This window comes from Chanos chanos, chromosome 1, assembly GCF_902362185.1.
Source record: "Chanos chanos chromosome 1, fChaCha1.1, whole genome shotgun sequence".
In the NCBI taxonomy this organism is placed as follows: domain Eukaryota; kingdom Metazoa; phylum Chordata; class Actinopteri; order Gonorynchiformes; family Chanidae; genus Chanos; species Chanos chanos.
Window position 1 is genome coordinate 8,314,301 of NC_044495.1, and position 11,418 is coordinate 8,325,718.

The following is an 11,418-nucleotide window of genomic DNA, read 5'->3' on the forward strand; positions in this document are numbered from 1 at the left end:
TCCGACGCCATTTTGGCCCGCGGCAATGAGGTCCTGACCTCTCTAACGGTATTGCTGATTACGTCACATGCAATTGTGACGTACGGTCACCAAATCGCATATAAGCGGCAACCTGGCCGACAGGAACACACATTTGCGAAATTCTTCGATCGCGAACTGACTGAAGACGCATTGCCTACTCTCAGAAAATGCTACGCATCCCTCAGCTGCACCGGTATTGTCCAGGTAAGAGCACTGCAATATTATTCCTCTATTCATATTTCAAATATGCTTTAGTGTGTTGTCAATAACCGTCAAATATTAAGCAGAGCGAGTAAAATACAGTAATTACGGTTCAGTTTGAAATAATACGCGAAGGTAGTTCAGTAGAATTATTTGTCTTGCGCTTCATAAAATATATAACGAGAGAAAACGGACCAAAGCAATGTTTCAGTGTATTTGTTCTCTACAGTACATTTTACTCCAACAAGCCAGGACTTAAAAATATGAGACTCCGCAGAAATAACAGGTGTCAGAGTCTGTGAACCATTTACCTATGTCCAGTAATCCACGTAACGTTGACCTCGTATTTGCCAGAGCCACACTCTTTAACATTTGAACAGATTTTAATGATTTGGAGTGAAATGTCTGGTCTCACCAGGATATCGCACAGTTCACAATATTTGTAGTTCTGAATAAATTCTTAAATGTAAGAACTCCCATGACTGGTGGAGAATTCAACCTATATCAAAACATTCAAAGGCAGGCTATGAATGTAACACCCCCCCCCCTTTTTTTTTTTTCTTTTTCCAGTGTGCAAACGTGAAATTAAGAAGGACAGCATTATGGATCCCAGCAATGGTGCATTTTGCACATGTCCAAGAATTCTGCCTTCCACCACATTGGAATGCACCTCAGGCCCCTCTGATGTTAAGACAGCTCCCACAGCATCTTCAGTGGAAGAGCATGGTCTCCATCAACCACCTTTGGACTCTCAGGAAGTTGAGCAGGATGATGGAAAGGATAGTTCGGGAAGCAGTTCTGACTCTGTTTACCATGACTGCCGAGATTACTTCAGCCCTTTGTCCTCTGATGATGACAAGAATGATGTCCTGACTGACTCTGCGGCGTGTGCTCTTAAAGAAGCTGAAGAAGTAAAGGAAGACTTGATGCTCTGCTCATTTTTGAAGGATCATGATTACCCATCGGTCCTTCAGCGCCAAGAGGAAGAAGAAGCCTTTGTGTGTGATCCTCAGACTGTGGAAGTTATTTCTACCGAAGTAAGTTCCACAGAGGATGCTTTGGCATCTGCGTCCACTTCCATCATCCTTTGCCCACCCCTAAAGGAAAATGCTGAAAACTCAGATGAGAGTGGTTGCCAGGACCGTTTATTACACAATGAGGACCATTGCGAATATGACGCTGATGACAGTGATGAAGAAGACGATGTAAGACCCATGCCTGTCCGCTGTCCAATGCGACGGAACAGCACGTTTTTCTTTCCTCGCAGCTCTGGCAGAGGTATGAGATCTGAATGGGAAAATAAGCTGAGAGAACTGGATATTGGTAAAATCAGCACTGCTGGTAGCCAAAGGCCTGGGGGTTTCAATCTGAACATTATCTCCCGTGGTGATGCTGGGCCTTCACGTTTATCTCAGTTAACTCCTCCTTCTCCTTCACGCCCGGTCCAGAGATTTAGTCTTATTGATGGGACCACCAGAGGCCTAAGTCATCAGGTCTCTTCACCACCACGAATCAATCACCAGTGCCTGCAGAGAGAACATTCAGCAACACTGGATAGGAGTGACCATCAGAATCCTATTTTGTGTGAAAAGAAGGATTCTGAAGATGATGACAGTGATGAGGAAAGCAGTGACCGACCCATGCCCATCCGCTGTCCCAGACGGACAAGCAGCGTCTTTTACTTTCCTAAGAACTTGGCCACAAACAGTAGGGCTCAGAAACCCACAAACATGGGGAAAAGCGAGACTGCAAGGAGTCAGAGATCTGATGGGTTCAACCCCGTCGTTCTTTACTTTGGAGATGACGTACCTGCGCATCTGCCTCTCCTGATGCCACCACCTCCCCCGCCTCCACCCCGCAGAGTTGGACAAAGGGCTCCCTGCAGGAGGGTGGTGTCTGTGCCAAGCCTGGATTCTCCAAAACCTGGCTCTGACACAATCAAGAAGGTGGAGAAGAGTGCACCCATAGAGGCTGAACCGAAGGTTGAGTCTCAGGATGCTCCAGAGGTACCGAGGAAACGGCTCTTCAAATCTCCGCGGAAACACGACAATGATGACAGTGACGACGATGCCTGCAGAAAGCGTTTTAAAGGTCAGGGGTCTTGTGTGCAGCAGCTTGCTTCTGAAGCCAGCCAGGCTGTTGCAGTGTCAAGTGCACCAGAGGCTGCTCGTCGCGTGAAAACCTTGAGAAAAACCAAAAAAGCTGAAACTTCTACCCAGCATAGCTCAATGGTTTTGCGCAGTGCGGTCAAAAGGTCCCGGTCTTCCTCTGGGGAACAGGAGGCAGAGAAGGGAGACAAAGACATTGCCGCTTCTCCCAGAAGCTCAAAAAGGAGGAGAGTTGCTCAGAAGTGTCCTCCCGCTTGTACTGGCTTGAAGACAAGGGCTGCTGCCACAAGCACACTGAGCACAATGACAACTGTTGAAGAAAGGACCTCTAGTTGCACTACAAGAGAGGAGGCCTCTTCATGCGCAAGACCTCGCAAAAGAAAACACAATGCAGAGTCAGACCCCGAGGAGCCCCCATGCAAACGAAGAAAGTTTTAAAGGGGGGAGGCAGCACAAATGTATGGGGAGCAGGGCGGCCGAATTTCCCCATATATTACCAAGGGCTTCATTATACTGCAGACATATTTCCCGAGCTATAAGCTTCGACTACTGGATCCTCCAATGTAAGATTAGGGTCTTAATTATACTACAGGCGCATTTCCTAAGCCATAAAGAAATAAAAGGTGAGATTTTGCAAATTGTGTTTTAAAAAAATACATTTGTACTAAAAAAGCATGTTTTCTATGGTTGAAAGAATCTTGTTCATTTAGCCCTGTTCAATGCTTTTCATCCGTAATGAAGGCGTACTGTTGTGTTCATATAATGACCAGTCTGTTCCCTTTCAGCAATGGGCAATGAAGACCACCCCAGTCAGTAAAGGTGCAAACCAGTAGGGAAAAAAAGATATGAACAGTATGCCTCATTTCAGTTCATAGACTTAAATTCAGAGTGAGATGTCAAAAGGAAAAACCTGAAGGGGCCTGGAAATGTTTTGTCTGCTTTATATACTCGTTTTAACTCTGTCTTACACACACACAGACCTGTAATAGTAGTAATAATGATATCTTTGTTCTTATTTACAGATAACCACAAGAGACTCCTTCCAGCCCCTTGGCATAAACTATCACATGAGGTCCTCTACAGTGCTTGATTTTCCCGTATTTCATGAAGAGCATCATTATTCTGCAGAAACAAATTGAAAAAAAAAAATAAAGAAACAAATTGAACTCTAAATTTCCTTGGATATTAAGCATTTGTGAAAGTTTTGATTTTAAGAATGGTCAACCTGAGAGAGAGAGTGTGTGTATGTATGTATCTATGTATTTATATTCACCACCAAACTGCTTGCCTTGAAAAATAGTATTTTTTGGCTCATGTGTAATAACTCATGAACTTATATACATACAATAGGAGTTTTGTCCTATTGAATGCTGAACAGTGAATAGTGATTCTGTTTTCAGTGTGTCAGTCTGTTGTGAATTTCGGTTAAATATCCCACTCTACACACTGGGTAGATGTTTTATTCTTGATTCATCAAAACAGTGTAGAGCAGGGGTGGGCGAATCCGGTCCTGGAGGGCCATGGTCCTGCTGTTTTTCTTGTCTCTGATTGGCTGAAGAGCATGCACACCTGTTTTCAAAGTGAAAATTAACAGGTAGCTAAGAGGTGAAAACAAAAACCGGCAGGACACCGGCCCTCCAGGACTGAATTTGCCCACCCCTGGTGTAGAGCTTGCCTGAAAGCTCCCTTACTGAACATGTAAGGTCTTTACTTTTAAATTCACTGTCCAAAAGAAAGGGTGGAGCAGTGGACCTTGTAAAAACAATGGAATGACATAAATAAAGTAGAATTAAAGGACAGTTTAATTAGTGTGTAACCCTAAAGGTGACTGGTAGCTTTCAAGCTAATTTGTTGCTGGTAATACTATGGGGGACGACTATTGTCCAACTGTGTTATTACACTTATTATTTGTGTAGTCTTTTGAGATTCCAGTGTATGTTTTGCACTCTTGAAATCTTTGGGACATTTTAGATCAATTGAAAATGATTACCACTCAATCCTGTGTTTCACACTTTGCTCAAGCTATAAGAAAATAGTCTGAAATTTATGAAAGTTCTGTTTGAAAATTCTGAATATTTTAGTGAGTATGTATGTTTTTAATAGTTACTGGATAAAATCTTCACTGTGAGTCCTACTGAATGCCTTTTACAGACAAAATCACAACAAACTGTAAAGAGTTAGTAAAGAGATTGCCTGTACTGGCAGGAGTTTACACTTGAAGAGAAAACATGTGAAACAGCATATCGAATTTCAATGCACACTCATCACAGCTGATCACTGCCTTTTATTTTATTTTTTTACTTAAAGTAAACTGAGGGTGAAAGCTGCTATACCTGAAACTGGAAAGTAAACTCAGGAGGAAAAAAGTCTCATCATATTAAATGGCAAATAAACCACTCATCCTAGAAACTAAAATCGTCTAAGAAACTTCGGAAACGACTGAGTATTCAAACAGCGAGATCTTAGACCTTTATTTTTGAGCAAGTAGCATCAATTGGGTCCACGTTAAAGGGAAAGTTATGTCGTATGAGGACTTTTATTTTGACATTCTTGGTAGAAAATCTCAAGGCGGAAAGGCATAGAACCCAGGGTACACGCAACAGAGAGAGAAAAAAAAACGAAGCCGTGTCGTTACGTATATCGCGGACCAATTCATTTTTAAGATAGTGTATGTCTTTGTATCACGGCTAACAGAGAGTGAGGTGCTCTTTTTCGTTTGCTTACCATGGCCTCTGCGCTACGGTCTGGTTTCTCTATTTTGAAATATGGGACCGTTTTGTCTTTTGCTGTGGCTCTTATTGCATACTGGTGCAGATCACCCAAAGGACTGGATGAGCGGCTGGATACCGTGTTGTCTTCATTGCTCCGCGCTGAACGTAAAGTAGGAATGAGTAATTTTGCAAGACCAAAGGTGGCCATAGGTAAAACATTGTTTTAAACTGACGTTGATTTGGCTTTGCAAAAATATTTGCTTGGTTAGGAATTTACTGAAAACTTACTGTACGAAGCTAGCTAGCAAGCTAACAACTCCTTTCGCAACCAGTTTGTTTAGGATCTTACTATCATCATAATTATCTTTCAGTTAGCTATCATATTACTGTAGCACTGTCACCTCAGCAGAGGCGTCTGCAGTTACTTGCTTGCAATGTAGAGCTTTATCTCTGGGCAAGTTTAGTTTTCTTCACAGTCGATTCCCAGTTTTCACCCTGAAAGCTGGATTGACAGATGCCTTAAATAATAATAATGATAATAATGGTAATAATAATAATAATATTAATAATAATACAATTGCGTCCATTGAGAGACGCGCCACTTCAGTTTATAAACCTCTGAATCTGTTAAATTATTAACAACCCTCAATTTCCAGTGTAACGTTACCCAAGCATGACGTGTGTCCTCAGACACTGTTAATAAGCTCGTGAGGTGTAATCTTTATTTCATTCTAAGCACTGCTTGCAAATTTCTGTCATGCCAGCGGAACAGGGCAAGAGTTCTGATCTTGTGACACAACTGTTACCTACTTCTCATTTTGTTATTGTTTCAATTTGGTTGTGTTTCGTACCCGTACAAGTTTAGCAACATGTACCTAAATTTGCATCTGTTTTTTGAACGTGATGGAATCGCTTGGGTTCATTTTGATCAAATCGCTGTTAGGCCTGTGCCATGCTAAGGGATTTGATCGACTTAAATAGGAATTATCGTCACCTGTAGTTTTCCATTAATGTCTAGTGGATATTTATCTGTGCATCTGTTTTCTGGAAAGACAGAAGGTCATCTCTACTTGAGTGACTCCATCGCCGCTGTTTACTGTGGTGTGAATCGTGATGGTAGATACTACAGATGATACTTCATACTTAAAACGCTCTACTCTGTGCCTTGTAATTGCCTGTACAAATTGTACAATTACTAGGGGTAACTGGGCTTTAAAAGGTGTAGGGTTGCAAGAGTTCCAGGTTCAAAGATTAGAGTAAAGTGAGATTAGATAAATTAAGCTCTTTGATTCCAGTGGTTTTACGTGTCACACTCAATTTACACACAGGCCTAAAGTTCAAGATAAAATCAACTTCACTCTTTAGACAAAGAGTAGATGAAGTAATCAGTATCTTCTTCTTTGCATAGACTTTTATAGTAGCCCACCATTTGGGAATGTTTTGATAGCACAATGAATGCTTCACAAACTCTGAGCAACCACTAAAAGGGCCAAGACACGTGTTTAAGAAGCAAATCAAATCAAAACAAAAACAAACAAATAATGCACTGTTGCTGTAGTACTGTACTCCCAAGTTGTTGTTGTTTTTTTTTGTTGTTTTTTTTTAAAATGCTGGTACGAAACAGCAGGGCGACATATTTGTAATTGCTTGATGTTCCAACTCCACATTAATATTTTCAATCTGATTTTCATTCATTTTCAGGTTTTGGGGGTTGTGTGGACATTATTGTGGATGGTGTCACGTTACTGAACAAGATTGGCCTGCCGCCAACCAGCCAGCCCCTCCACCACGACTACATTGAGAATGCGGAGCAGTTGGCTCAGAGCTTCGCCTACTTTTTTGCCCCTGGAGCAGCTTCAGAGTGAGCAAACCCTTGTTTGACATAGAGCACTAAGGGTTACTTAGGGGGATGACTGTAGTGGAGTATCGAAATGGTTCTATCGATTGGGTTTTTTTTTTTTTTGGAAGAACCCAATACAGTGGGAGCTGTGTGTTCACTTAAGCACTCATTCCAGAGAGAGGCAGCAGGGGAAATTTTTCAAATGTCGCAGCTGCTTGTAGTGGCATTGATTGAACTGGTTGGGGGAACAAAAAAAAAAAAAAAAAAAGATGTTCATAAGGCAACTGAGATCACCTTTGAATTTGCAGGAATGCACATAATCACCTTTAACTGCAATGGTGTGATAGAGATGGTATATTTACAGGTTTTGGAAATGAATGTTTTTGCTTTCCTTAAAGACCTCTTGTGACATTTTAAGCTTCCGTGCTGACTCACTGCCATAACAGTGGGGTGTGTGTAGTATTGCAAGTCATTGTTTTTCATACTTGTGGTTATTCCCAAATGCTAGGCTGCCTAAACCTACTTACCATTTTCAAAATGCTTCAGTTAGCACGGTTAGCCCTCTGTTAAGACAACAGAGTCTGACAAATACAAAACTGATATGGTATGTTTATCATCAAAAGGTGTTCTTAAAATATGTGACGCAAAAGAGTTTGCACTTTCTTTTTAAACTATTTACCAGTTAATCTCAGGTCTGTGCCTTTGTTCCGTCCAGAAGTTTGTTTGTTTGTTTGTTTGTTTTTAGGATCAGAATTCATTTTCCTGAATTTTTTTTTTTTTTTTAAATTCAAACACTAGAGTTGAAAGACATGACAGAGGTACAAACATCAGAATGGTCAAGGTCATAACATCTTTAATCTGTTTTTTTTTTTTCTTTCTTGTCAAGAATGAACAAATGTTCCTTGTGTCATTCTGTTTCTTGCCATGGTACGCTCTGTTCTCAGGAGGTTTGTGACGAATGAAACACTCTTCAGTCAGCTGGTGGAAGCCTCTCGAGAACTGCCCGGTAACCGCTGGTCCGTGGGTGGCAACGCTCCGGTCATGGCTGGCAGGATGGCCATTGAGGGATGTGATGTCCTCTTGGGTGGAAGCTTCAGCCCAGATTTTAATGACATCCTCTCACAGCACATTAGAGGTAAGCTACGTTACAGGAGCCCTCTGTCGGCAGTCGGTTCCTCTTTGATCCTAATGAAGGAAGATTATGAGTAATCTATGTAATCTGTGGTCTTGGATGTGTTGCGTTGTGTCATGTCAGTTGAGGAGATTTAATCTTTTGAATGAATTTTGGCTGTAAAAAAAATTATTGTAGAAACGCAACGTGTCATAAACTGTCAGAATTGTGTAATTCTGCATAATCGGTAAACTCACCAGTAGCATGCTTGCTTCTCTGCCTCCACTTGCATGCCTGCTCCCTCCTCCTCCTCCTCTGTGTTATCTCTTTAATCAACACAATTTGTCTGTGCAGTGGCAGGCAACACGGTGGAAGAACCAGACATCCACCTGATTCTAGAATACCCATCTGGAGCGTCATGGGGACCTTATACCTCACGAAGGGCCAATCGGTTAGTCCATCTAGTTCCAGTGATGTTATCATGATGGTTAAATTATGCTAAATCATTTTATATGTTTATGCTGTCTCACCTGTGTTACAGTGATCTCTGTCTTTGCACAAACAGTAGTGATGCTGAAATGACCATATCCCCCCCCCCCTCCCTTACAGATACATTGTCCACAGTGATGACCATAACCCATATCTGGACTCCATGGATGAGTTTGAGAAGCAGCTGAAAGGCTTTGAACCTGACCTACTAGTGGTGGGGGGACTTCAGATGATGGACAGTTTCCCTTTTAAGCACGGTGAGGGGCTGCAGCGGCCGGGCCGGGGGACAGGGTTACTGTGGAGACAGTCGTGTTACAGTGCGGTCTAGTTTTGAGAGTTCGGTATTTTAAGAGCCCTGCGGACGAGGTACAGTCTGAAGCTTTGCAGTCTAAACTGACTCGTGCTGTTTGTACTGTGAGATCGGTGCATTTCCAGTTGCCGTGGGAAAGTAGACAATAATGACTGTAACGGTTAATCACACTGAGTGGTTTTTGTTTGGTTTGTGACCGAGGGCCAGTCTGCTGAAAGAATGATCTTGTGCTCACTGAGTGTTTTGTGGTAGTCAGTGTCAAAAACATCACTTAAAATAAGCTGTTTTGTGTTCATGTTGCGTTCAGTGAAGCTCTTGAACTCTTATTGGGCAAATTCAAGTGTGTAAATTTTGAAGTAGCACCATTATGTCACTTATTTATTTATTTAGTTAGTTAGTTAGTTCATTATTTTTAGCTGTTTATTTGTGTAGCCTGTCAAGATAATGATGTGATAATGTGATGAAAAGAGAGGTTTTTGCAGAAAAACTAAGTTCGAAAGACTAAGATACTGAACAGACTTTGAACAGTGGAAAGGTGATGTAACTTCAGAGACTATCTCTGAAACATATCACTTTGGTGTTGCAAGCACCCTTCTTTTTTTTTTTTACCCTCTCTCCCGTAGTTCGTTTCATCCTCGTTTCAGTGATGAATCTCTATGTGTCGACTTTTTTATTTCGTTTCCGTTGGAATCAAAGCAGCCAAACAGTTTCAGTTCATATGTACTATCTCAGTGGTTCAGAATCATAGTTTCAAGTTTAAAGTTTATTTAGAGCCCAATATCACTGTTTAAAGTCTCAAAGGGCTTTACATGCCCACACCAAACAAACAGGACAGCACCCCCTGACTTAATCCTCACAGCGAGCAATAAAACATTCCCCAAAAACCCAGGTGTAGCAGGGAAAAAATGGAAGAAATCTTGAGAAGGACCGCAGAGAGAGGAGAGCCCTTCTTGGTCAGTCAGGTGTGCAATAGGTGGCGGCCCAATGGACAATTACGAGTGATACAGTAATGATGCAAAAGAAAATACACCAGCAAAAAGAGAAAATGATTGACAAGAAAAGCAGGATTAGGGGGATGGTGATGAGGAGGAGGCTGACAGGGAGGGATGAAGAGGACGGAGGGGAGTGGGGCAGGGAGGAAGACAGCAACACTCACACAAGCTGCGTTCATTTTGTTGACGAACACTGTGACAAAGCGTTTGTCAACGAACTTTTTTCCATGGCAAAAACGAGACAATAACTAAATGAAACTAATGGTAACGAGACGATAATGTCAGAAACAGACGGTTTGGACAAGCAGTTTTGCTACTGCTGCTCCGCCAATATCATACAGATCAAAGCTATCTCACATATCTTCCTCATCTCGCCTTGTCTCATTGCTCTCCCTCTCCCTCTCCCTCTCCCTCTCCCTCCCTCCCTCCCTCCCTCCCTCCCTCCCTCCCTCTCTCTCTCCCTCCCTCCCTCCCTCCCTCCCTCCCTCTCTCTCCCTCTCTCTCTCTCTCTCTCTCTCTCTCTCTCTCTCTCTCTCTCTCTCTCTCTCTCTCTCTCAGGAGAACGCCAGGCCTTGCTGAACCGCCTGGCGCGACTGCTGACCTCTGCCTCTCCAGAGACGGGGGTGCATTTTGAGATGGCCAGTTTTGTGGACGAGGGACTGCTGGGGGATCTTCTGGAGTTTGTTTTACCTCACGCCGACTCCCTGGGCATGAACGAGCAGGAGCTGCCCAACCTCCTCAGCCTGTTCCGAGGGAGCAACGTCACCGTCCTGTCCGACCCCAACCCCCGCGTCGCCACCGTGCTGGATCAGATGAGGGAGCTCTACCGCCTGGTCAACGAGCGGCATCAGGAGACCGGGGCCGGCCGTCGGCTCACCCGTCTGCACGTCCACACCCTGGCCTTCCAGGCCATGATCGTCACCAAGGGCTCCCAGTGGAAAAACACCATGTCGGCCGTCGCCAAGGCCTCTCTCACCGCCAACAGGCACGTGTGCGGCTCGGCCGACATCGACCCCAGCAAAGCCCGCCTCATCATGGACGAATCGTTCTCGGTGAGCAGACGCGAGGGAAGCCAGAGGATCCCGCTGCAGGAGTCCCGACCCGTGTCCTGTTGGGAGGAGGAAGACTACGAGATCTGTGTGGCGCCTGTGTTAGTGTGCACTGAGGTGTACCAGACAGCGGGGGGAGGAGACAATATCTCCGCTGCTGGTCTGGTTCTGCAGATCTGAGTGAGAGAAAGAGAACACACAGGGCTGTGCTTCTCATTACAGCTCAAGAGCAAAGGTGAAACCTATCAGATGTCGCTACGCGTGATACAACACAATCTGACAGATAATGAATCCCTTACTATATGAAAATTTTTATGTTTGTTTGTTTGTTTGTTTGTTTTTGCAGTCTTACAATTCTAGTGCAATGCAAAGTGGGGTCCAACAGTCATAAGTAGCTCTTTTATTGATTTTTTTGTTTGTTTCTTTTAGATGTGTTTTACCTAATTTTTACTCATTTTCACCGCTGATTTCAGGTCAGTCACAATAACCTGTTTCAAAGCTAATTTATTACTTCATGTAATTATTCAGTGACAGCCTTCTCTTTTTTATTGAACATTGTAGTCAAAATTATGTCAGTGATCCAGCT

The 11,418-nt window shown here is 43.1% G+C and overlaps 1 protein-coding gene across 1 annotated transcript; it reads left to right on the forward strand.

Annotated features, from left to right (window-relative positions):
- The first annotated feature begins 4,960 nt into the window (after nt 1-4,960).
- On the forward strand, nt 4,961-11,143 carry adpgk2 (ADP-dependent glucokinase 2). Its single transcript, XM_030782289.1, has 6 exons — nt 4,961-5,251; nt 6,743-6,902; nt 7,826-8,016; nt 8,347-8,443; nt 8,602-8,738; nt 10,342-11,143. The coding sequence occupies exons 1-6, from the start codon at nt 5,056-5,058 to the stop codon at nt 11,010-11,012; spliced, it is 1,452 nt and encodes a 483-aa protein (XP_030638149.1). The 5' UTR covers nt 4,961-5,055; the 3' UTR covers nt 11,013-11,143.
- The last annotated feature ends 275 nt before the right edge of the window (nt 11,144-11,418 follow it).

Excerpts from the sequence above, each read along its gene's own strand:
- adpgk2 (XM_030782289.1), top strand. The coding sequence starts at position 5,056 with ATGGCCTCTGCGCTACGGTCTGGTTTCTCTATTTTGAAATATGGGACC. Across the intron at positions 5,252-6,742 it reads AAGACCAAAGGTGGCCATAG|GTTTTGGGGGTTGTGTGGAC; the intron begins GTAAAACATTGT and ends ATTCATTTTCAG. Across the intron at positions 8,444-8,601 it reads ACCTCACGAAGGGCCAATCG|ATACATTGTCCACAGTGATG; the intron begins GTTAGTCCATCT and ends CCTCCCTTACAG.